The following is a 25824-nucleotide window of genomic DNA, read 5'->3' as shown; positions in this document are numbered from 1 at the left end:
ATGATAACTTTTTTCCCCTAGAAACAGGATTTCTCTGTAGCAGCCCTGGCTGTCCTGAAACTTGCTCTGTAGTTGAGACTGGCCTCATATTCACAGAGATCTGCCCGTCTCTGCTTCTTGCCTCTTGAGTGCTCCTCCACTATCTGACTCCCAACTCCTGGCAGCCATTCTTTGTACAGCTAGGTCCCAGGGACACTGTGGGTCTGATCTCCCTGGATAGAATGCGAAGACAGACAAAAATGCATGCAGGGTATTGCCTATGAGATGAAGATCCCTAGTACCTGGACAGATAGGAAACGCTGTAGGTCTTAACTGACTATGAAACTCAGCCGGCACTTATGGTGGGGACTAATGTTCTCTCTGTCACACAGTTGTTTCTCTGTCCTCAGACCAATGCCCCATCAGGCAACTCACTGTTACAGCACCTGTAACTGTCCTCTGTCCTCTGGTGACATGGTCAGCTTCATAGGATCCAACCAGATCGTATCTGAGGTCTAAGAGTCCCAACCAAACTGCTCTTTATTTTTTATCTTCTTTTGTTTGATTGGTTAGATCTTGTTGTTTTATCAAGACAGGATTTCACTGTGTAGCCCTGGCTGTCCTGGAGACCAGGACATTCTGTAGACCAGGCTGGCCTTGAACTTAGAGGTCTGCCTGCCTCTGTCTCCTGAATGCTGGAATTAAAGGTGTGTGCTGCCTCACCTGACAAGGTATTCTTTTCTTTCTATCTTTTTGAAATTTTATTTTTATTTTTATGAGTGTTATGTCTGCATGTATGTCTGTGTACCATGCCTGGTGCTGGTAGAAATCAGAGAAAGGGATTGGATCCCCTGGAACTGAAGTTACAGATGGCTGTGAGCCAACATGTGGGTGCTAAGAATCAAACTTGGGGCCTCTGCAAGAGTAGCCAGTGCTCTTACCCTGAGCCACCTCTTTAGCTCTAAAGGATGCCATCAGGAATTGAAACCTGGTCTCCTGAGAAGCAAGTGGAGATACATTCTGAGGAGGATGACTTTCCTTTACTTGTTGAGATGAAGTCTTGTGTCTCTCAGGCTAGCCTCTACCTCTCTCTATACAGAGGATGACCTTGAACTCCTGCTTCTGTCTCCCAAGTGCTGGGATTACAAGTGTGTATGACTAAACTCAGTTTATGTGATACTCAGTTTCAGGCATGCTAGACAAGCACTCTACTAATTGAGCTAATCTGTCACCCTCCACCACAAGTCTTAGAGGATATTCAGGAGCCTCTGAAGAGTACACCGGAATCCCCTAGGACTTACAGTATTGTTGTTGTTGTTATTTGAGACACGGTTTCTCTATGTAGCTCCGTCTGTCCTAGAACTAACTCTATAGACCAAGCTCACATATCTGCCTGTCTCTTCTGCCTTCAGATTTTTTTTTTCCTTTTTTAAAGATGGGGTTTCTCATTGTAACTAGCCCTGGCTGTCCTAAACTCAATCTGTAGGCCAGACTGCTTTTGAACTCACAGAGATCTAATTGTCTCTGTCTCCCGAGTGTTGGGATTAAAGGTGTGGGCTACGGCTCCCCCTGCCAACTTTCAGTATGTATATTAAAGAGATGTATTTACAGGGTTGGAGAGATGGCTCAGCGGTTAAAAGCACTGACTGCTCCTCCAGAGGTCCTGAGGCTCACAACCATCTGGAATGGGATCTGATGCCCTCTTCTGGTGTGTCTGAAGACAACTACAGTGTACTCATATATATGAAATAAATAAGTATTAAAGAAAAGAGAGATGCATTTACTCTCTTATGCATGAGTGCTCTGCTTTTATACACCTCAATTATATTCTGTATATATATATATATATATATAGTAGCTGTCTTCAGACATACCACAGAAGGCATCAGATCCCATTACAGATGGTTGTGAGCCACCATATGGTTGCTGGGATTTGAACCTCCATTTTGTACAGGGTTTCTCTATGAAGCTCTGGCTGTCAGTGGTTCTCAGCCTGGGTGCCTAAGGAGGTCAGAAGAGGGCATTGGCTCCCCTGAAACTAGAGCTATAGATGGTTATGAACAGCCATGTGGATGCTGGGAATCTAACTCAGGTTCTCTGCAAGAGCAGCAAGTGTTTTTGTTTGCTTGTTTGTTTGTTTTTATGGTGGAAAAAAGGTGTATATTTAGAATTAGCCATCTAATCTCAGTTTAGATGATCCCAATCTTGTTGGCAACATCTAGAGCATCATAATCAGGAGCCAAGCAAACGAATGCCTTCTTCTCTCCATCAGGCCTTATCAGGGTATTGACTTTGGCCATATCAATGTCATAGAGTTTCTTCACGGCCTGTTTAATCTGGTGCTTGTTGGCCTTGACATCCACAAGAGTGTTGCTGTCCTCTATTTTTTTCATGGCTGACTCAGTGGACAGTGGGAATTTGATGATAGCATAGTGGTCCAGCTTGTTTGTCCTGGGTGCATTCTTTTGAGGATATTTTGGCTGCCTCCAGAGCTGCAGGGTCTTGGGCCGCCAGAAAGTGGGTGTTGTTCAGATCTTCTTTGTGTGGCTGTGGACAACTTTCAGCACTGACTTCTTAGCTCTCAAGGTCTTTGCTTTGGCTTTGATTTTGTGGGCAGGGGGGCAGGAGCTTCCTTCTTTGCTTTCAGCACAATATTGGCAAAAAAAGGCTCAGCAAGTGCTCTTAACTGCTGAGCCATTGCTCCGGCCCAGACTTTCAGTTGTTCTGAAGGCTGGATAACTCTTAATGATAGGAAGGATGTTGCCCAAGAATTTGGGGTTAAAATGACACATGCTTATGGTCCGGGTACATGGTTAGGCCCAGGAGTTCAAGACAGCCTGAATAGTATAGCAAACCATATCATAAGAAGGACTGGAAGGAGGGAGAGGAAAAAGGAAGGAAGCAAGCAAGGATAGAACTGGGTATAGTGGCCCACATCTTTAATTTTACCACTTGGGAGGCTGTGACAGGATTTCATCTAATTCAAGACTAGTTGGAGGGGCTGAGGGGCTGGAATAAAGGTCAGTTGGCACAAATCCCTGGCTTGAATCCCCAGTACTGTATAAACTGAGTGTGGCAGCCCAACAGTGTAATTGCCGCACTTGTGAGACAGAGGCAGGAGGATTAGAAGTTCAAGGCCAGTTTAGGTGACATGATACTAAGAGACTTTGTGTTTGGTGGGGGTGGGGTGGGGAAATGGGGGGAGGAGCGGGAAGGTAGGCCAGTGAAGTGTCTCAGCCAGTGAAAGTGATCAGATTCAAAAACTCTGGTCTCTGATGTTCTCTCTCTTCTGGTGTGTCTGACAGTTACAGTGTACTCAAATACATAAAATAAATCTTAAAAAAAAAAAAACCCAAAAACTCTGGTCTCAGGGTTGGGGATTTAGCTCAGTGGTAAAACACTTGCTTAGCAAGTGCAAGGCCCTGGGTTCACCTCAGCTTCAAAAAAATACAAACCAAACAAAACAAAAAAAACCAACTCTGGCCTCCATTATGGAAGGAGAAAACACACCCCCAAAAGTTGTCTCCTGGCCATGCATGGTGATATACCCCTCTAATCTAACCCCATGAGAGGCAGAGGCAGGTGGGTCTCTGAGTTCCAAGACAGTCAGCGCTACACATCTACATATCTGCCTCAAAAAAGGAAATTATCTTCTGTCCCCCATAGGCACACCATGGTGGGCATGAAATTACTCCCACCCAACACACACAAAATAGATTAAGTGTAAAAAAAAAATGTTTAAAAATAAGGCATGGGCAAAGGGCAGTAAGTTACCAATTTACAACTCCTCCTCACCTCAATTATATTCTGTATTTTTTAAAAAATTATTTATATGTATATATACTGTAGCTGTTTTCAGACACACCAGAAGAAGGCATCAGATCGCATTACAGATGGTTGTGAGCCACCATATGGTTGCTGGGATTTGAACTCAGGACCTCTGGAAGGGCAGCCAGTGCTCTTAACCACTGGGCCATCTCTCCAGCCCCCATTTTGTATTTTTTGATACAAGGTTTCTCTATGCAGCTCTGGCTGCCAGTGGTTCTCAACCTGGGGGTCCCAACCCCTTGGTGGTTGAATGGCCGTTCCACAGGGATCGCATAGCCCCTGATCCATGAGAGTAGCAAAATTACAGTTATGAAGTAGCAACGAAATAATGTTACGGTTGGGGGGGGGGTCACCACAACACGAGGAACTGTACTGAAGGGTTGCAGCATTAGGAAGGCTGAGAACCACTGCTCTGTGTAGACCAGGCTGGCCCCAAACCTACACAGATCCACCCGTCTCTGACTCTGGAGTGCTGGGACTGAAAGGTGTCTGCTTGTCTTGCAACAGTGAGGCTTAGACATGCTAGGCAGATGTACTATCGCTGAGCCATATCTAAACCCTTCTGTTTTAAACACTGAAAAAGCCTTATTTATTATAATTGCATGTGTATACATGATTTACCTGCACATATATATGTGTAGTTTATGCATACTCAGTGCCAGTAGAAGCCACTGGTTACCCTGACACTAGAGTTAAGGATGGTTGTGAGCTGCCAGGTTATTCTGAGAGCCAAATCTGGGTCCTCTGCACACAGCCAGTGTCCTCTGGCCCTTTGTTTTTAATTTTTCTTCTGAGATGGAAGTATCACTAAGTTGCTCAGGAGGCCTTGATTGTCATCTTCTTCTGCCTCTGCCTCCTGAGTAGCTGGAATAAGAGGAACACTAGAAACCTAGGTTCTTTATCCCACTTTACGGACAGGAACACTGAGACCCGAGTTTAAAGCTCAAAGATCTCAGTCTTTGGGCCTGGAGAACTGCCTGTCTTAGGATTTTTATTGCCATGACAAAACATGATGACTGAAAAGCAAGTTGGGGAGGAAAGGGTTTACTCAGCTCACACTTCCACATTGCTGTTCATCACTGAAGGAAGTCAGGACAAGAACTCACACTGGGCAGGATCCTGGAGGCAGGAGCTGATGCAGAGGTTGTGGAAGAATGCTTCTTACTGGCTTGCTCAGCTTGCTTTCTTATAGAGCCCAGGACCACATCAGCCTAGGGATGGCCCCACCCACAAAATGGGCTGGGCCCTCCCCCAATGATCACTAATTAAGAGAATGCCTTACAGTTGGATCTCACGGGGACATTTCCTCACCTGTAGCTTCTTCCTCTCTGGTGACTCTAGCTTGTGTCAAGTGGACACACAAAACCAGTCAGTGCGGTGGCTCAGTGGTGAAGAGCACTGGCTGCTCTTCCAGAGGACCAGAGTTTGACTTCCAACACCCACATGCTGGCTCACAACCACCTGTAACTCCAAGAGATCTAACTCCCTCCGCTGGCTGTCACAGGTACCAGGCACAGAAGCACACAAACACACGTAAAATAAGATTATGGTTTTAGATTCATTTATCCAAAGTCTTACTCCATCCCTGTAATGACTTGACTCACTGATTCTGTGTTGATTGGGAGTGGTATTTTCCTCCCAGGGTCATTTAGCAATGCCCATAGATAATTTTGGTTGTCATATCTTGTGAGTGGTACCCAGGGATGATTCTAAGCATCCTTGGTGAACAGATCAGCTGATCACAGCTAAGAGTGACCCAGTATAAATGTCAGTGCTGAGTGTGCAAAACTCTGATCAAGAGACATCTATGCCCTTTCCTATGGTTTGCCCAAGAGGCCCCTCTGAATCTATGCATGCTAAAGATATGTCTGGGGCCAGTTGCCACCCTGCTGACAGGGTGAGGACTATGCTGCCTCTTCGGAGCTCTTCATTGGGATGGCAGGAGTGTTGAACATGCGACCTTGTTGAAGACACAGACTACTTACCTGAGTTCTGATTACTGCTTCTTTACTCAGCTGCTGGCTTTTCCAGAGCCGGGATATGTGTGGAAGATCCTACAACCTCTCCATATTTGCTTAGAGGCAATACAAAGACTTCAATAAACATCAACAGGATGAACCTGGGAGCCTGGTTACAGGAATCCATCCAGCAGTTTCTTCCTTAAGCATTTATTAAGAGATGCCATGTTACCCCAATTTCCATCCATGAAACACATTTACCAGGAAGAATATGCTCCAGGTTCTCTCTCTGTCTTCTTTTTTTCTTTTCTTCCTTCCTTCCTTTCTTCCTTTCTTTTTTTTTTTTTTTTTTTTTTTTTTTTTTGAGGCAGAGTCTTATGTAGCCCAGGCTGGCCTCAAACTAACTACATAGCTGAGGATGGTCCTTAAGCTCTGATCTTCTTGGCTTCACCTCAGGGGTGCTGGGATTACAGCATGTAATTACAGCATGCACCACCAACATGCCCAGGTCCTGAGCTCTCAAATCTTAAGGTCACAGGGGAGAGCGAGTGGACACAGGTTAGAGGAGGAGAGGCTGCTTTTCTTCAAATGCCTTTTAGAAACATTATATTTTATTTATGTCCTGTGTGCCACAGTGCACATGTAGAGGTCGGAGGATGAACTTGAAGGAGTCAGTTCTCTTTCTCCATCATGTGTGATCAAACTCATTGTTTAGTAGCAGGCATCTTTATCCACTGAGCTATCTCACCAGCCCTCCCCTTCTTACTTTGAGACAGGGTCTCATGTAGCCCAGGATAGCCTTGAACTTTGATTCTTCCACCTCTGCCTCCTGAGTGCTGGGATAACAGGCAAGCGCTAGGTGTGCTTGGCACACAGAGATTTTACAGTATTTAAGTCAAATCCAGGACCCGGTGCATGGGAGGCAAGCACCTCAATTGAGCCACACTCCCAGATCTCTACCTGGGCTCCCGGGATACAGAGGTTTCAGAATGACAGCCTGGGATGGCAATCAGTAAGGACACTGCACTGCATTTCCTTGGCAGGCCAGCTCCATCCTTGCACTGGTGATCTAGACCTGCCTGCTTGTCATGCTGGTCACCCTTGTGTTAGTGGCTCTCCTGTTTATGCATAATGAGCTGCCATCACATACATCTCCAGCACAGGTCAGCTTCCTACAGACAGAACACTGTCCACACTTCCAACTCACTTGTGAAGCCCTGCCGGATCTCCCTAAGGGACAATGCAGTTCAGGTTGTCTATGAGCAGAAATCTTCAATGGTATCCCATTGCCTTCCCTGGTTCTGACACTTGGAGCTATATAACCCCAAGTTATGCAGGTAGGTATATACAGGTAGAATGCCTTCCCTGTGTTAGCAGAGTGCCCCCTCCAGACTCAATCCCTGGCACCCAAGCATGGACCACTTTGACAAAAGGGACTTCTCAGATGAGAAGTCTTAAGGTGAGAAGCTCTCCTGATGACCTGGGTGCACCAGTCTAATAACATGGCACCTCAAACACAGAACACAGGGCTGGAGAGATGGCTCAGCAGTTAAGAGCACTCACTGCTCTTCCAGAGGTCCTGAGTTCAAATCCCAGCAACCACATGGTGGCTCACAACCATCTGTCATGGGACCTGATGCCCTCTTCTGGTGTGTCTGAGGACAGCAACAGTGCACTCATAAATAAAATAAATAAATCTTTTTAAAAAATTGTTTTGGGGGCATATGGTCCCAAGTTTGGTTCCCAGTCCATAGACTGATTGGGAAGGATTAGGAGGTATGGCCTTGCTGGAGGAGGCATGTCACTAGGGTGGACTTTGAGGTTTTAAAAGTCCACACCAGACCCAGTCTCACTCCCTCTGCCTGCAAGTTATAGATCAGATGTAGCTAGTTACCACCTGCCTGCCTGCCTGCCTGCCTGTCTGCCTGCCTGCCTGTCTGCCTGTCTGCCACCATATGTGGGGCGCCGCCTGCACATTCTCCATTACAAGATGGCGCTGACATCCGGCTGGAGTTAGCAGTAAACAGGTCATGTGCGCACGTGCTGGGTAACTTTCCACTCCTTGAGCTCTGCCTCTCCCGTGGCGTCATAGGGCCTGATGAGTTTCAACCAATCAGGGGGGCTCCACGTCCAAGGCAAGGACTGATCCCTTTATAAGGGGACGGGCTAGATAGTTCATGGTCTTCGCTTCTACATGATGTATGCTTATGCTCTGCCTCTCGAGAGCATTAAAGTTTACCGCAGAAGGATCCTATTTCGTGTGCCGCGTCGTTCTTGCGCGGGACAACCATACTCCCAGCGGTGATGACCACCATACTCCCAGCAGTGATGACCACGATCTCACCTTCTGAATCTGTAAACAAACCCCCAATTAAATGCTTTCCTTTATATGTTCCTGTGGTCATGGTGTCTCTTCACAGCAATAGAACAGTATCTAAGACACAGATCATTCAAAGCCAGGGACTCAGTTGTCAAGGAGAGTCAAGATGCAAGAGACCCAGAAACATCAGAAAGATCAAATAAAACAGAAAGCACTTTGCATTTCTCCCCCCCCACCTCCTGCTTCCCACCCCCCACCCCCCAAGTTTTTCTGTGTAGCCCTGGCTGTTCTGGTACTTTGTAGACCAGGTTGGCCTCAAACTCACAAGATCTACCTTTATCTGCCTCCGGGGTCCTGGGACTAGAGGTGTGCACCACCACTAACTACCCAGCAGCCTCTGTGCTGTTTTGAGGAAAGAAAAGACAGTGGCTTGCCCAAAGCCAGTCTAAGGCACAAGCCGGGGCTTCAGGAGTACATGGTAAAGGCTAGACACACGGTTGTGCCCACTTGCAATCCACCATTGAGGGCTTAAGCCGGACGATTATGAATTAAATGACAGACTGCGCTACACAGTGGAACTTAGTTTCAAAACACTCACAAGCAGGCATGTGTGCACTGAGTTAGCTCAGCGGCAAAGGCACTTGCTAAGCAAGCCTCGGGACCTGAGTTTGATACCCAGGACTTACACGGTAGGAAAAAACCTGATTCCGGCAACTGGTTCTCTGACCTCACATGTGCTCTCTGGCATGTGTGTTCAATCCCAACCCCCACCACACACACAAAGAAACATAGTAAAGGGGGGAAAAAGGTGGACAGAGAGAACAAACTCCAAAACGTTGTCCTCCTACTCCAAATGAACACTGTGGTATATGTGACCCTCAAAACAAATAATTATAAGATATTTTTAAAAGGAGGGGCAGGTGGGGTAGCTCACATCTTTAATCCCAGCACTTCAGAGGGCTGGGCGAGTAGATGTCTAGGGACTCAAGGCCACAATGGGTTCCATGATGAATTCTGGATCAGCCAGGGCTACAGAGCAAGACTGTCTCAAACGGACAAACAATAAATGTATGTATATAGGTTAAAAGTGAAATGGCTACCCAGTTTTGTCCCTTTTTTTTTTTTCTTTTTTTTTTTTTGCAGGGACATTTTTCCCTTTGGAGATCTTTCTGACCAAGAGGGCAAGACAGTCACACAGCGAAGAAAACACTTTCTTTTTTTTTTTTTTTTTTTAATCAACCAACCTGCATGGATACCAGGGAGGTCTCAGCCCACAAGATCTCGTTGAGAAGCAAACCCAGACCCCCGCTGCAAGACCAAGCTTGTAAAACCAAAAGGCTTTGAAGCATCCGTGGCTAAACCCTTGAGGAGAAAGATGTGGGAAGGGATGGGAGAAGTGTGTTGCTGGTGGGAGGTGGCCTAGGGGCGAGAGGTAGCCTGGTCTAAAAGAAACGTGTTCCCCTCTGATTAGGCTCACCATCCGTGGACCTGGGATGGCCAAAGGAGCTCCTGGGCCTGGCTGTTCTGTGTGGCACACTGGAAGGAGTAGTGAAGTGGGGCTTGCCGGGCTAGCTCAGGAAAGCCTGGAGAGCAACGTGTTCACCACAGTGCGACGTCAAGTGTCTCCACTGCGCAAGCTCCATGCTAGGTCCTTCGCTTCTTAGCTGCCCTTGCTATTACTTCCGCTTCACATGTCGGAGGCACTGATGTCTGTTCTCTCTGCACATAACTCACCAAGCACTACTGAGGACACAGGGTTTTCAGGGCCTCCACGGAGGAAGATGAAGAAAAGCCCTCCTCTCTGCTCGACCTCAGGAAAGGTGGGGTTCTGGGTCTCCTGACCATAGTCACCCATCCTCATTCTGCCCCTTTGTATCCCCAGGCTTGCTTCTGACCGCCATCTTCTTCCCCTCGGAGACCACAATGGGTGTGTGGAAGAATCGAGGGTTACTGGGATTGCGTGGTGGGGGATCATGGGATAGGGACTCAGGCTTAGGGACCTGACAGAGAAGAACTGGTCCTGCTTTCTTGGAGGATGAGGTTTAGAAGTTTGCCGAAAATGAGTGGGCTGAGTCTACAAAGGCTTCCTGTGGGTCAGGCTGAACTCAAGGCTTTAGGCTCTGTTTGTCTGGTTCCCAAGAGAACGAACTGGTCTATTGCTTTAAGAGTGGAGCTGGCGTGTAGGGGTGGTGATATGCGAGTGTGTGGGAATGCCCAAGCTAGAAGCGGGGCTTGTAAACCCAGCCCAGAGGCCAGATACTGAACTGGAGAGTCTCCAACTAGAGTATACAGGATTCAAAGCCTGCCTCTGTTAAAACCTTACTGTGTGGCTTCAAGCAAGTCACCACACATCTCTGGGCCTTAGTTTCCATATCTGCAGCGTAGCCCGGGGAACTTAACGTCAAACGAGAGGGCTGGAAGCAACATCTGCTAAGAGATTATTTTACTTATTTGCGGTGGGGAAACTAAGCCCCGGAGAGAGCAAAGACTCTGCCCGATGTCACACAGAATGTCAGTGATGGTGCTGTAGCTGGAACCCAGGACTCCTGCTTCTAGTTCACAGTATCTTTCCCCAGGGCAGGTGAATGAGAGGGGGGATGGGGTGAATCCGTCTGTCTTGCTGTTTGGACTGAGGGCAAGATACTAGATAAGGAGTAGAGCTGAAGAAAGAGGAAGACCCCGGCACATAACAAAGCTGAGATTAAAAAAAATACAAACCCAGCGATTCCCCCTCCCCCTCCCCCGTCCCATCCTGCCCCAACCCTGAAGTCCGGCTAGAGCTAGGGTCAGGTCCAAGTTCAAGTCTGAGTCCGCATTTGTTCCAGGGGCTGAAGATCCAGGAGGCTGCACAAGCTGTAGTTAGCCTAACCGCTGCCAGGGGGCGCTCCTGCCCACCCTGATCCGAGCCTCCGGACAGCGCTGCTTCGGGCTCCAGTGGTCCAGGGAGCTGTACGTGGTGGGTGTGGGACAAAAGCTACCCGGACCTGCAGGAAACAAAAGCAGGTTAGAAGTGTATCTGCAGGCCTGCGAATAGGCGAGCAGAGAGACCCGGATGCTGACGCCTTCTCCATGCACTTTTCTCCACCAACTGAAGACTAAGTTCTCCATCCCTCCAGTTACACCCATCCCCCGCAGGGGACCCACGTGTACAGAGGCTGCAGCTGTAAATGCGATGTCTTCTGAGGCGCCTGGTATCCATAGGAGTCAAAGCCACCGATGAAGTCAACTGCGGAAGAGAAGGGGTGAGTACTGAAGGCTGGGTCTTGAAGGTGAAAAACCCCACGACTCGAACCCATTCCTGGATAGCCTAACCTGAGAAGGGGTGAGTGGGGCCGGGGACAGCCTCACTCAGGACGTGGACCGGTGGGTGGGGCTGTGCATAGGAGTGGGAGAGGGGAGGGTCAAGTGTTGCCCCTCTCCTTCCTCCCCCAGCAGGTGAAGGAAGGTGGTCAGGTTGAAGGAAAACCCTAAGGCTCAGAGCCCTTCTATAGGGTTAGATCCAGTATGGGGGGAAAAGCGGTTCTGGGGCCTTGGATTGAGTACTAAGCCATCTGGGCCTTAACCCAGAGTAAACATCCCTTTTCTTTCCTTACAAACTGGCCCCTAAGCTGACGCTGGGCAACCAGGAGGGGAGGAAGCTCTGTCCACGGTGCTGAAAGACACCCCCACCTCATCTCTCTTGGGGAGACATACTTACAGCTGTCCTCCTCTTCCAGGAACACTTTGCTCACATAACAGGCAAACACGAAGCCGAACAGCTGAGAGAGGGGATAGCAATCAGGAAGGGAAAGAGAAGTTGTCCCTGTCCACTCTACCCACCGGACTCCAATGCCTTGTCTAAGCAAACGTTTAAATGCCTGTGTTTGAAAAGGCTGTGTCTGACAAGCAGTTCACCTCTTTGTGCCCCAGTCTTCCCAGTGAGGCCCCGATCATGTCACTGGTCTGTTAGGTGAAAGGATTTTATGACCCTGAAAGTCCTTAAGACAGAGTTGGTCCTCCCATTAATGGTCTCAAGTAGCCCAGGTTGACCTTGAGCTCTGCATCCTTCTGCCTTGACTTTTCAAGTGCTGGGGTTACAGGTGTACCACCATGCTTGGCTGTGACCCCTATTTAGACCCCCTTCTTTGCTTTGCTTTTTTCTTTTTTTTTTTTTTTGGAGCCAGGAAGGTTTCTCTGTGTAGCCCTGGCTGCCCTAGAACTTGCTCTGTCGATCAGACTGGCCTCATACTCAGAGATCTGCTTATATCCGTCTCCTGAGCGCTGAGATAAACTCCAAGTGCCACCAATGCCTGGTCGGAGCTCCTTTCTTATTCTTTCAGCTCCGTAAGGTTGGCAATGTCCTTCCCATGCAAATAGCAAGGGAGCTTAGGAAAAACAAATGACTTGTCCAAGGTCCCAGGGCTGTATTAGATTTCTAAGCCCAGCAAGACTTGGCCTGATGCCTCATCCCGTTCATGAAACCTGCCCATGCCCTTCTTGAGGGGTGGGGGATGGGAGATGGGACGAAGGAGGAGGGAGGTGTCGCTGGGATATATAGTTTTTTCTTTTTCTTTTTCTATTTTTGGGCAGGGGTAGGGTGTGGAGCTCATTATGTAACCTAGGCTGATCTCAAACCTGTAATCCTAATCCTCCTGCCTCTGCCTCTTGCCTGCTGGAATTGGGGGGGGGGGTCCATGCCACCGTATCTGGCCTGTCATCTCTCAAATGGGGAGGCCGAGTGGATGACCTGGAATCTGCACTTCCGGGAATGTGAGGTTGGGTGACGAATAGGACTCACAGCTAGGAAGATCTGCAGGGCACTACTGAGGGCTTCTATGTAAGGATAATCAAGCAGGCAGCCAGTGACCGAGATGACATGGTGGTCCTCCAGGGCCAAGCGGGAGTTCAGAACAGGAGTCACCAGGCAGCCTGGGCCGTTCTCCATCCACCACGAGCGATGCAGGGATGTGTTGAAGGTCATGATGAAGTCCCGGTCCTGGGGGGCAGAGGGGCCTGGGATACTCAGCGGTGGGGAGGGATAGGAGGACTCCCCAGGTGCCCACCCCCATGTGGATTCTCACAGCCTGCAAGTTCAAACACGGCCAGCAGGGGGCAGCAGGTGATCACGTAGACCTCACATTGTAATTGCTGAGATAGATATCCAATTGAACCTATATTGGAGCCTCTGAATTTCAGACTCAAAAGAACACTAACAGACAGAGTCTAACTCCCCAGGCATTGGTGGAATCCGCAATACAAGCTCCCATACAACCCAATGGGTTCCCATTGTTCTGCATGTGATTCCGGACAAATTTCTCCTCTCCCATGTGTTAGATGGAGAAGGGGCCGGGCCAGGTCAGGTGTTGAGAAGGTGTGCAGCCCTGTACCCATGGATGCCTTCACTCCTTCAGTCAGACTGAGACTTGCCACACTGACCAGGCACCAAACACGAAGACCTGTGACCAAGCTTCATCTCCTGAGTTACCACATGGAGTAGCTATGGTCCATCCTCCAACTGCCCCCTCCCCTGCCCCCAACAGGGCCTCTGTGTGTAGCCCTGGTTAATACTGGAGTTTGCTCTATAAATCAGGCTGGCTTTGAGATCTGCCCGCCTCTCCCTGCCAAATGCGGGGATTAAAGCTTCTACTGTGTGTGTGTGTGTGTGTGTGTGTGTGTGTGTGTGTGTGTGTGCGCATACACTGGGTGGCTTCCTCAATTGCCTTTCCACCATTTTTCTTTTAAATTTAATTATTGTTGTTGTTGGAGGTGGTGGTGGTGGTAGTTGTGGTGGCGGTGTGTGTGCCTGTGCGTACACATGAGCTATAGAACACGTCCAGAGGTCTGAATACAACTTTTGGGAGCTGACTCTCTTTTCTCCTTCCACTACAGGATCTGGAGTTGAGCTTGGGTCATCCTACTTGCAAAACAAACACTTCTACTCATTGGGTTCTTTCTCTGGCCCTGTCTTGTTTTTTAGAGGCAGGGTCTCTCACTCACGGAACCTGGAGTTCACACGTTTGGTTAGACTGGCTGGCTTGGAAACCTTAGGAAATCTCTTTCTCTGCCCTACCGGCTACCTCCCAGCATTGGGGTTACAGATACATGCCCCTGGAAGGTGTTATGTGGATGCTGGGGATCTGAACTCAGGGTTTCATGCTTGCACAGTGGGCACTCTAACCAAGTGAACCATCTGGTAGACTGTCTAACTTGGGTTCCCTCCCTAGTACCACATGTGGTATATAACTGGAATCCCAACATTTGGGAGGATCAGGAGTTCAAAAAGCCATCCTTAGATACATAGTGTTTGCCTGGGTTACAAGAGGTCCCATCTTTAAAAAACAAAAAAACAAACAAAAAACAAACAAACAAAAAAAAAGGTGGGACTGGAGGGATGGCTCAATGGTTAAGACCACTGGCTGCTCTGTCAATGGCCCAGGGTTCCATTTCCAGCACCCACATGGGAGTTCACAACTGTCTGTAACTCCAGCTCCTTGGGTTCATTTGCCCTCTTCTGGTCTCTGCCAGCGCCGCACATCAGGCTCCTCGGTTTGAGTACTTGGTTCCCCAGTTGGTGGGACTGTTTGGGGAGGATGTGAAGGTTTAGTCTTGCTCTGTGGTGGTGCCCACCTTTAATCCCTGTACTGGTTGGTTTTGTGTCAACTTGACACAGCTGGAGTTATCACAGAGAAAGAAGCCTTCCTTGAGGAAATGCCTCCATGAGATCCAGCTGTAAGGCATTTTCTCAACCAGTGATCAAGAGGGGAGAGCCCAGCCCATTGTGGGTGGTGCCATCCCTGGGCTGGTAGACCTGGGTTCTATAAGAAAGCAGGCTGAGCAAGCCAGGGGAAGCAAGCCAGTAAGTAACATCCCTCCATGGCCTCTGCATCAGTTCCTGCTTCCTGACCTGCTTGGGTTCCAGTCCTGACTTCCTTTGGTGATAAACAGCAATGTGGAAGTATAAGCTGAATAAACCCTTTCCTCCCCAACCTGCTTCTTGGTCATGATGTTTGTGCAGGAATAGAAACCCTGACTAAGACAATCACAGCACTAGAGAGGCAGAGGCAGGTACATCTCTGAGTTATGTTATAGGCCAGCCTGGTCTACAGAGCAAGTTTCAGGATAGCCAGGGCTACACAGAGAAACCCTGTCTCAAAAAAAAAAAAAAAAAAAAAAAAAAAAGAAGGTGCAATCTTATTGGAGGAGATGTGTCATGGTGGCTCAAGATGTGAGCTCTCTCTCGGCCGTTTCTGCTGCCAAGCCCTTGCTCCGCCATCATGGACTCTAATCCACTGACACTCGAGTTGGACACTTTCTTTTATAAGTTGCCTTGGTGGTAGTATTTGATCACAGCGATAAAAAAAGTAACTATCACACACGCAGACACATAAATAAATAATAAACGCATCTGAGGAAAGAGCATAGTGAAGCTTAGAGTGAACAGGCCATTTGCCCAGTGTCGAACTGCTGGGCAGAGTTACTGCAGAGACTAAAATGGAGCAGGGTCAAGCCATGAAGCCAAAGATTTTATTCCTGTATTTGTCCTCCTTTATATCTAAAAATAGAAGTTGTGCCTCTCTGGGCTCGCTCCTCTTCCAGGTACACACCCCCGCTTTCTTTAGCATCTTCTCCACACAACATGGCTTGTTCAATTTTCCCTGAACAAATGCCACCCTAGTCTCTCTCCTTTCTGAAAAAATATCGATCAGTCCTGGACCCACCGCATCTCTGTGTCTAAGCAATAAAACGTGCGCGTGTGGCATTTTCACCTTCCTCTGAGCATTTCATCATGCGCCAACATACACCTTCGGTTTTCACTGAGCTCGTGGTCAACAGAGCCCCGGGCTCATCTTCACAGCAAATGCCCTTTAGCCTCATCCAGGCCATCCTTGTTTTTACAGAAGAGGCCAGAAACAAAAATGGGGGCCAAGCGGGCTGCAGAGATTATTGGAGTGTGTGGAGGGAGGGAAAAAGGGGTGGGTGTGGAAAAGATTATGTCCCAGCCCCAAGTCGCGATGGCAAAGGTCAGGGTGTGCTCTGCCCGAGGCTTACCTGGGACAGCTGTCCAACTTCCAGGTAGAAGCAGATGATGAAGGCATTCCAGCCAACCCAGAGTACCAGCCAGGCTGCGTACTGCAGAAAGCAGAGGGAAGTAAAGGGAGAGGTGTTAGGGGCATGGCACAGTCAATGGAGACAGGCTGCAAGGGAGAGGGGGGCTTACACCCATCCTTCACAGCCCTGCAGAGGGGCCGAGTCTTCTCCCCTCCACTAAGACACAGAGGCAGGCTGAGCTTCTCTGGATCACACAGCTAGGAAGCACGGCTGACCCTTAGTCCAGGCCCCTGGAGAAGAGAGACCTCCTCTAGATATATTACAATTACTTTGAGGAGTTTGTTAAAATATAAATCGGGGACGGGCAGTGGTGTCACAGGCCTTTAACCCCAGCACTGGAGGCAGAGGCAGGCAGATCTCTGAGTTTGAAGCCAGCCTGGTCTACAGCAAGTTGCAGGACAGCCAGAACTATCAGAAACAGACAGAGAAACCCTGCCTCAAACATCCCCCACCCCAAAATTACAAATTGGGGCTGAAGAGATAGCTCAGCCATGAAATGTTCCCAGCATCCACGCAAACACAGGCTCAAACCCACCCATAACTTCAGGTCCAGGGGATCCAATGTCCTATTCTGACCTCCTCAGGTAAACCACACTCAAGTGTATCCCTCCATAGTTAAAAATAAATAAATAAAATCTTAAAAATGCAAATGGCCGAGGCTCAGCGGGTGAGGGCACTTGTGAGCAGAACCAGCAAGGTGGAGCTGAGCCTTAAAGTGGAGAGATAACCAGGAATGAGACTGAACAGGTCTATACATCTATATGAGACTGCACGTCTATACCACTATGCCACTGTAGGCACCACGTATGGATGGGTGTAGGTTAATCTACTGAAAAGTCTTTTCCCTGGATATGGCTCCCTGAAGAGGCACCACGGACCAGCAGCAGCGGGCCAAGGATGTTGGAGATGAGGCATCCTGAAGACTATTAGCAGTGGAGGATAACCTAGGCTAACCAGTAACTCTAGACCATGTTGTCTCTTTTCTTTTTTAAATACAGGGAGGGTCTCACTGTGTAGCCCAGGCTATCCTTGAACTCACGATGAAACTGTCTCTATTTCCCAAGTTCTAGGATTACAGATATGCATCCCCACACCTGGTAGACCATGTCCTCAGTGAACCTCAGGCATTAGGGACAGAACCCAAGGCTGCCTGATGCTTGCTTCCTTGACTCCCTGGGGAACATAGTTATATGATCCCTTCTATGTCCCCATAGCAGGATGATGACAGTGTAGGAGCCCTCACTCCAGGCCTGGCTCTGCCTTTCTTAGCTGTGTGACCTAAGGAAGACTCAGTCACTGCAAAGGGGAGGCTGTTGTAATGATGAGATACAGACGTTGAACAGAACGCCCTCTGCTGGCCCACCCTGGGCAGCTGACGTTGACATCCTCTGGGAAGATTCTCTAACGAAATAACGGCACCCCAGTTCCTTCTGAGTGCACACATTTGGGTATTTGTGTCCCAAATTTGGGCTTTATGGGTAGACAACACTTATGTCTGGGGAGGCAGGGGCAAGGAAAGAGACATACCAAGATGAGATACCGGGACCGATACTGCACGGTACCAAAGATGCCCAGGATGACAGCCATGATATGCAGGAAGTTGGCCAGGATGGGAGCCCACTGGTAGCCCAGGAAATCGAAGATCTGCCGCTGGAGTGCAGCCACCTGTAGAAGAGACAGGCTGAGACAACCGCCACCCAACAGGACAGAGATTCAACCTTCATACCACACTGACCTGAAGCCACCCACTCCCTCAGCCCCAAAGGGATAGGAAATGCAAGGCTTCTAGGCCTGGTCATGGCTGTGGGGGAGGGGTGAGAATTGGAGCCAGGATCCTGCTTTCCTTCCTACCTGCTGGGCAGCCCTTCCTAACAGTGACCTCATCTCTCTGTAAAGGTGCCTGCCACCAAGCCTGACTTCCTGAGGTTGATGATCCCAGGACTCAGACGGTTCCCACAATGTGTCCTCCAATCAACCCAAGTGTTACCTCAAAATAAATAAACGTAATTATCTTATAATGGGACTTGGAACAGAGCTCAGTACCAAAGCACTTGTCCAGTAGGAGAAAGACTCTGGGTTTGATCCCAGCACTGAAAACAATGACAACGGCAACTCCTTAGAGGGGAGCAGAGGGTCTGCTTAGCAATGGGAATGGGGGGATTTGGGTCAAGTGATATCCTAGGGTCTCTTTCTGCCAGGGCAGCAGGAAGATACAGGCTGATGCCACCACACAGATGGCACAGCTTGGGCAGAGACCAAAGAAGTTGCAGGCTTGGGTTTCTTGAGGGGAGCCTGGTAGTGCCAGGATCAAGCCTGGCACCTTCCCATCTGCCTCCTGCTGGTGACAAGCCTCACAGGGCCGGGCAGATGGTCAGAGGCTCCCCCTGTACATTCGTTGGCAGAGAGGCAGTCCTGGCACTGTTATGTCATCTTGAGGAAGGAGAACATGAAGTTCAGGGAGAACAAATGACTTGCTCAAGGTCACACAGCAGGCAGGTGGCAGAACAGATCTTTCTCTGCCACCTGTCTCATCTTCGTACCAAGGTACCATGTTTCCCAGCGGGCATTGGCTGAGGAGTCAAGGGGCACAGGTGGAGTTGGGAGTGTGGCTCTGTGTCTGCTGGGGGACTTTGGAAGGGTCACCTGCCCTGCTGGGCCTCAGGCCCCCTCATGTATACATAATGATCAGTGGACTCCACAATCCAGCCCTGACCTGGGTGAATGGCTGACCTTGGGGAGAAAGCTCTGTCCTCTCCCTTACTGTACTCTTTGTCTTTAAAAAAATGTGTGTTTGAGTGCATGTATGTGGTATATATATATATATATATATATATATATATATATATATATATATGTGTGTGTGTGTGTGTGTGTGTGTGTGTGTGTATGTGTGTGTGTGTGTGTATAGATATAGATATATAGATAGTGTTTGAGTGCATGTATGTGGTGTATGTATGTGTGTATGCCTATGTATATGCATTTATGTGTTGTGTATGATGTATGCATAGGTGTATGTGTGTGTATGATATATGTATATGTGTGTATACATGTGTGGTCTGTGTATGTTTGTATGTATGTATGTGTATGAGGTATGTATATGTATGTATGACTGTGTGTACATGTGTATGTGTGCATGTGTGGTGTGAGTATATGTGTGTGTTTGTGTAGGTGTACCCCACAGGGCCATCACCTAGCCCCGAGGGTGTCTCTTCTTTTTGGAGTCCTGAAACTCACTCTGTAGACCAGGCTGGCCTCAGACTCACAGAGATCCACCCACCTCTACCTCCAGAGTGTGCACCACCTCACCTAGCCAAGGGTTTCTAATGTGGTCAGCCCAGCCTTCTAGCCGAGTGGAACAGCCTTCTAAACCTTTCCTACAGAAACAGAAGGCAGGTCCCTGGGGTGACTCACACGACCTCTACTACCTCCCAAAACACTAATGTCACCAATGCCACACAGGAGCCCCGTCTCAGAGGATAAGTTTCCTTTAAGGCCCAGAGTGATCACTGAGAACAAGTCACCAAGCTCCAAAGAATTGTGTCTTCCAGATTCTTGAGCCCACAGGGTCACACGTGCCTCCTGACAAGGCCACACCCACCCCCTGCCCTGGGCCCTAACCCCTCACATTACCCTTCCCAGAGTCCTCTCCAGAAGGACATCGATTTCTTTCTTCATCCTATGCTCCTAAGGCCTCAAGAGGGTTGACCATCTTTTGATCCCCACAATGCCCTGAGGCTACCTCACCACTTTCTCTGCTGGCTGTGTTGCTCACTGGTCTCTGGAGCCTGCCTCATCTCTGAAAACAATTTTACTTTTTTGGGGAGGGAGCACAGGGTCTTGCTATGGAGCCCAGGCTGTCCTGGAATTTGAGATCCTCCTGCCTCAGCTTATAGAGTGCTGGGCTTACAAACCTATGCCACCATGCATAGCATTTACTGTAAACTTAGTCTGTTAAACCTGGTCCATTTCGAGGGTCCACTTTCCTGATGTGTCCACATGCAAGAGCTAGAAACCCGAGTCCTAACTCAAGCCTTTCTCCTGCTCGCTAATATTCCCAAGTCTAGGTAAGGGTCACTAAGGGGACAAATCTCCCACCTGACCTTTCAACCTCCATCTTTTCTCTCACCTAGCCATTCCAATCCTCTTCTTTCAGACTATTAGAAGTCTGACACCTGCGTATCCCCTCCCCCCATCTCCTTTCCAGAGTGAAGACCTAGTCTGCCAGGCTGCCCTTAGCTCCCCACCCCCAAACCCTGATTATTTATTTATCGGGTGGCTGCCAGCTGTGGGGGGGGGGGATGCTGTTGCTATGGGAACCTTCAGCCCCTTGTCAGAGCTGCCTTTGGTCTCAGTAGGATGCTCTTGTCTGTCTAGACTTCAACCCCAGGAGCCCAATCCCAGGTGGGAAGCAGGGTGGGGGTGGGGAATGATACAAATGGATCCACCCAGGTCCCAGAAGCTGGCTATGGCAGAGGCAGGGAAGGGGCTGGGCAAAGGGAACTTATCAGAAAGAAGCCTCTGGTACCTCAGCCCTTGCCCATCAATTTTGCAAGTCAACTACTTCCCTGGTCAATATTTCAGCGTGCCGCCATATGCCTTAGTTGGCGAAGTCTGGCTGTTTTCGGAAGAGGAAGGCGGCACCCTGAAGGTCGAGGAGGAATGGAGAGTCTAGTCCAATTCAGTCTCTGACTGACTGAGGTGTGAACCTCTCACTCTGGGGTCCTCCTGACTAGAGTCTCAGTGACCTGCAACCCTAGTCAGCCTCTTCTTCCTCTCTGAACCTCGGTTTTCTTGCTGCTGTGTTCTGTCACATAAAACACTCATCTGGCAGGGTGTCTGACATAGCTGGTCCTCCGTACAAGGCAGCAACCCTCCGTATGCCTCGAAGCCCCCCTTCCCAGTGGATTTCTGAAGCAGCTGACAAAATTACACTCGACTCAGCCCCTCATCCGTGAAATGAGGGGGTGGGCTGGAGCTGATGCCGCAGGCTGGAAGGAGCCCCGGAGATGGGCTGGTGAAGCCTTCATTAGGGCTCAGCACAGTGACAGCTGGGAGGGACAGCCACTTGCCTGAGGGGAGGAGGCTCCCCAGCTCCAAAGCTGGACCCACCTCGGGGGGCTCCACCTGGGGCCAGCACCATTGTGTGTCAGCTGAAAGAATATTTTAGCTGACTCAAAGGGAGAGCGTGAAGGCCAGGAGGGTCTTTAACAAGGACCTGGAAAGGACTTAACCCATGAATAGATTTCTTAAGCACCATCGGTGCCTGGCCCCTGAGCTAGGGACAGGGAGATGTGCAGAAGTGAAAAAACCATGTGGCTTCTGCCTTAGAAAGCAAGGGTCCAAGCCCAAAATGCTCTGGTGACACACCTGTAATCCCAGCACTTAGGAGACTGAGGCAGGAGGAGCTACTGTAAATTCTATGCCAGCCTGGGCCTTATAGTGAAATCGAATCTCAAAGAAAGTGAAGGAAGAAAGGAAGGGGGCAGGGAAAAGAAAGGAAAGACAGACAGACAGAAAGGAAGGAAAGGAAGGAAGAAGGCAGGAAGAAAGGAAGGGAGAAGAGGAGAAACAGGCCACGGTGGCTGATTTTGGGGACTACTGTACAGGGGTCCCTCTCCTCTGTGCCCAGTGACCTCTGGGGACTCCTGGTGCTTTGATGCACATATATGGTGTCCCTGTTTCTTTCTGGAATCTCAGCAGCCCTCCTCCCAGCCCAGATACTACTGGAAACCAGCCAACGTTAGCACTGTTAAGGAAAAGACACCAAAAGCCCATGACAGCAAAAGCAGTACCAGGAGCCAGGAAAGACAACAGCTATGAGGGGTTGTCTCAGGGGAGCAGAGCACGAAGACAGGAGGCTGTAAACACACACACACACATCTGAAGCCCTGAACTGGTTCCCAACTAAGATCTGTGTTTATGAAAGTTAAACCCTGGGAGACAGCTGACCGACAGCTACTGTCTATAAGTCTGACTCAAATCCAACACTGACACACACAAAAGGAGGTTTGTTTGTTTGGTTTTTTTTTTTTTTTTTTTTTTTTTTTTTAGAGACAGGATCTCTCTGTGTAGCCTGGCTGTCCTGGAATTCACTCTGTAGACCAGGATGGCCCAGAACTCAGAGATCCACCTGCCTCTGCCTCCTGAATGCTGAGATTAAAGTTCTAAAAAGCCAGGCATGGTAGCACACACCTGTAATCTTGGCACTGGGGAGGTAGAGACAAGAGGATCAGGAATTCAAGGGCAGCCTCAGTTACATATTGAATTTGAGGCCAGCCTGGGCTATATACATAAGACTTTGCTTGAAACAAAACAGATCAAAACAAATGAGCTGGGCTGGTGAGATGGCTCACTGGGTAAGGCGGTTGCTGCCAAGTCTAATCACATGATCCTGCAAGGTCCCAGGCCAGCCTGTTATAGACTCTTCCTGGTCCTCACAGCTCTGCCTCCTTCAGCCTGACTTCCTCCAGACCCATCCGTTCCTCCCACCCAGATCTTCTCCAGTTACTCAAACAGGGGTGGCTAACTTTATAAGCTGGTCCTGCATCTACTGCTTTTCTAGATGGTGTGGGGAGGCAACAGAATAAACCACAGTGCATCTCCCTGCCACTGACCGGGCTCCTCCCGGACACACTGTTCTGAATGCACAGTATCCATCCATTCATTCATTCTATAGATGGTTCTTCTATTTATTCATTTATGTGTGTGTGCTGTGAGTGTGTTTACTATGTGTGTGTGAGTGTGTGTACTGTGTGTGTGAGTGTGTGTACTGTGTGTGTATGTGTACTGTGTGTGTGAATGAGTATACTGTGTGTGTGTGTACTATGTGTATATGTGTACTATGCGTGTGAGTGTGTGTACTATGTGTGTGAGAGTGTGTACTATGTGTGTGTGAGTGTGTGTACTGTGTGTGTGAGTGTGTGTACTGTGTGTGTATGTGTACTGTGTGTGTGAGTGAGTATACTGTGTGTGTACTATGTGTATATGTGTACTATGCGTGTGAGTGTGTGTACTATGTGTGTGAGTGTGTGTACTATGTGTGTGTGAGTGTGTGTACTATGTGTGTGTGAGTGTGTATACTATGTTGTGAGTGTGTGTACTGTGTGTATGAGTGTGTGTACTATGTGTGTGTGAGTGTGTGTACTGTGTGTGTACTATGTGAGTATGTGTACTATGTGTGTGTGTGTATACTGTGTGTATGTGTGTGTACTATGTGTGTGTGTGTTAGTGTGTACTGTGTGTGAGTATGTGTACTATGTTTGTGTATGTATGAGTGTGTGTACTATGTGTGTGTGAGTGTGTATACTGTGTGAGTGTGTGTACTGTGATTGAGTGTGTGTACTATGTGTGTGTGTACTGTGTGAGTGTGTGTACTGTGTGTACTATGTGTGTGAGTGTGTGTACTATGTGTGTATGTGTACTATGTGTGTGTGAGTGTGTATACTGTGTGTGTATGTGTGTGTACTATGTCTGTGTGTGTACTATGTGTGTGAGTGTGTACTGTGTGTGTACTGTGTGTGTGTATGTGTGTGTACTGTGTATGTGTTAGTATGTACTGTGTGTGTGTGAGAGCGTGTGTACTGTGTGTACTGTATGTGCACTATCTGTGTGTATGTGTGTGAATGTGTGTACTATGTGTATGTACTGTGTATGTGAGTGTGTTAGTGTGTACTATTTGTGAGTGTACTGTGTGTATGTGTGTACTGTGTGTGAGTGTGTGTGTAGAGGTTAAAGGACAGCTTTCAGAGATCAGTTCTCACGTTCCACCACATCGGCTCCCAGGCATCGAACCTGGGCTGCCAAGCTTGGCAGCAAGCATGACCTCTGGTGGGCGGAGTCCTGAAAACTCACTGGAGAAAAGTGAGCTCTGCTCTTGTCTTTTCTCTCCATTAAGATCACCAGGATCATATGTCCAAGCTCAGAGAAAGAGACTGAGGAACATGGACAAAGTCTCCAGGACAGACAACCTCAAGAGTCTACCTCAGTGTACTTTGTTCAGTAGCTGCTGTGTATATATACATATAACATGCGCGCACACACACACACACACACACACGACACACACACACACGACACACATATACGTTATACAGATATGTACACGTGCATATATAAAAGATTTATTTATTTCATGTGTTTTGCCTGCATGCACACTTATGTGCACTACATGCACGCCTGGGGGGGTCGGATCCCGTGGAACTGGAGTTACAGACAGTTGTGAGCTGCCATGTGGTTGCTGGGAACTGAACCCAAGTCCTCTAGAGGAGCAGCCAGTGCTCTTAAGCACTGAGCGATCTCTCCAGCCCAATACTGCTTATATTAACCTTCATGTGCATGTTACACCTCCATCCCAAGATACAAGGAGACTGAGGTCCCAGAGCTGTGAAAACCCCAGTCCAGTTCTAGGCAGTCTGTGTGGCCTAATCTTCCCTGCACGGGCTCTCTGAGCTACCCTGAGCCTGTCCATACGTTCCAGCATTTGGGACTCCTGCCCCTTAAGAGGACTGCTGGAGGGGTCCTTCTGCTCTGGAAGTCAGCACCCTTTCTCACTTCAGATCTCTATCCAAACCTTGGACCGCCATCTGTCTGTCCTCCGGCTCTCCTGCTGTGGCCCAGCCCTCCACTTGGGCTGGGTCAGGGGGGAGCTGGAAAGCAGTTGGCCATCACCTTCCGGGTAATTAATCCTCAGAGACCAGCTTGGAGCTTCTGTGAGGCCCAGCAGGCTGATCTGACCAGTCTGGTTCTGTCAAGAGGCAGGGCCTTGGCCTCTGTATCCATGGCAACCCTAGCCCTTCATCCCAGTGTCCACTGACCCATACCCCGTTCTCAGCTGGGGGCTTCTTAGGCCCCTTCTGGACAACTCTGCAGCACTATATCTCTGAGCTGGCAGCTCCATTAGACCGTGCAGACTGGTAGTGATCCAATTAACATACATCTACATTAATTTGCATAAACCCTAGAACAGCCCAGGGCAGGACTGTAAGGGGAAAACAGGCAAAAATCAAAGTACCCCTCCCTATCCCCACTGGGCCAGTTTCTTCATTCACCATCTGGTAAACCCTTAGAGGCCACAGGGGGAGGTAGTGTAGAGGGTTTTCAGACTTGCCTGTGACTCAGTTTCCTCCTCTGGAGATTGAGACAAGGTTACACACCTTGTGGCGTTGTTTAGATTCACTTCCTAACTCCAGGACTACCCAACTGTCACCTCTGTCACCCACTCTATACCTAGAAAATTCCCTAGAAGATCTAGAGAGCTTGAATCTGAATCTGGGGCTGCAATGCCTCTATCTCCCGCCTGGACCTGGACCCTCATTTCCGGGAACTGGGGTGACAGAGTCAAACCTAACTGCCGACTTGTGCGTTTGACTTTTTCCTGGATACCTATGGGCTTTGCCTTGGAGTAGTTCATTCGCTATCCCACCCCTCTCCAGTGGAGCAGAGGGCCCTAACTCTGCTCTGGCCCCAGCACCACTAACCCTGGACAGCAGGAAGCAGAAGGTGCCCTGAAGCCAGACTGTTCCAGTTTCTGATGCTAGCTGCCCACTGTGTGAGCCTGGGTTTGTCTTCCCTATAAGCCTCAGCTTCTCCATCCTATGGCCTCCCTGACTTCCTGGAATTTCGAGATTAAATGAGTTCACTACATTATTCTTA

General features: G+C 48.9%; 1 protein-coding gene and 1 pseudogene across 3 annotated transcripts in view; both read right to left on the bottom strand.

The window, feature by feature from the left end:
• Window positions 1–2168: 2168 nt before the first annotated feature.
• Window positions 2169–2677, bottom strand: LOC308424317 (large ribosomal subunit protein uL23-like; annotated as a pseudogene). The gene has a single exon. The product of its transcript is annotated as a large ribosomal subunit protein uL23-like (transcript).
• An 8183-nt stretch (window positions 2678–10860) lies between these two features.
• NKAIN1 (sodium/potassium transporting ATPase interacting 1) overlaps window positions 10861–25824 on the bottom strand; it is a 37467-nt gene continuing 22503 nt past the window's right edge. The window contains exons 2-7 of one of the 2 annotated variants that reach the window (XM_080920685.1): window positions 17701–17838; window positions 16114–16194; window positions 12863–13060; window positions 11783–11843; window positions 11230–11311; window positions 10861–11069 (exon numbers count right to left, since the gene is read on the bottom strand). In XM_080920685.1, coding sequence (XP_080776811.1) covers window positions 11060–11069; window positions 11230–11311; window positions 11783–11843; window positions 12863–13060; window positions 16114–16194; window positions 17701–17838 — 570 coding nt within the window. In that variant the 3' untranslated portion in view covers window positions 10861–11059. The remainder of the gene's footprint in view (window positions 11070–11229; window positions 11312–11782; window positions 11844–12862; window positions 13061–16113; window positions 16195–17700; window positions 17839–25824) is intronic. The other variant, XM_080920686.1, reaches the window with a different exon arrangement.

Source organism: Micromys minutus, assembly GCF_963924665.1.
Source record: "Micromys minutus genome assembly, chromosome: 9".
Classification (NCBI taxonomy): Eukaryota; Metazoa; Chordata; class Mammalia; order Rodentia; family Muridae; genus Micromys; species Micromys minutus.
This window is presented reverse-complemented; position numbering and strand designations above follow the sequence as displayed.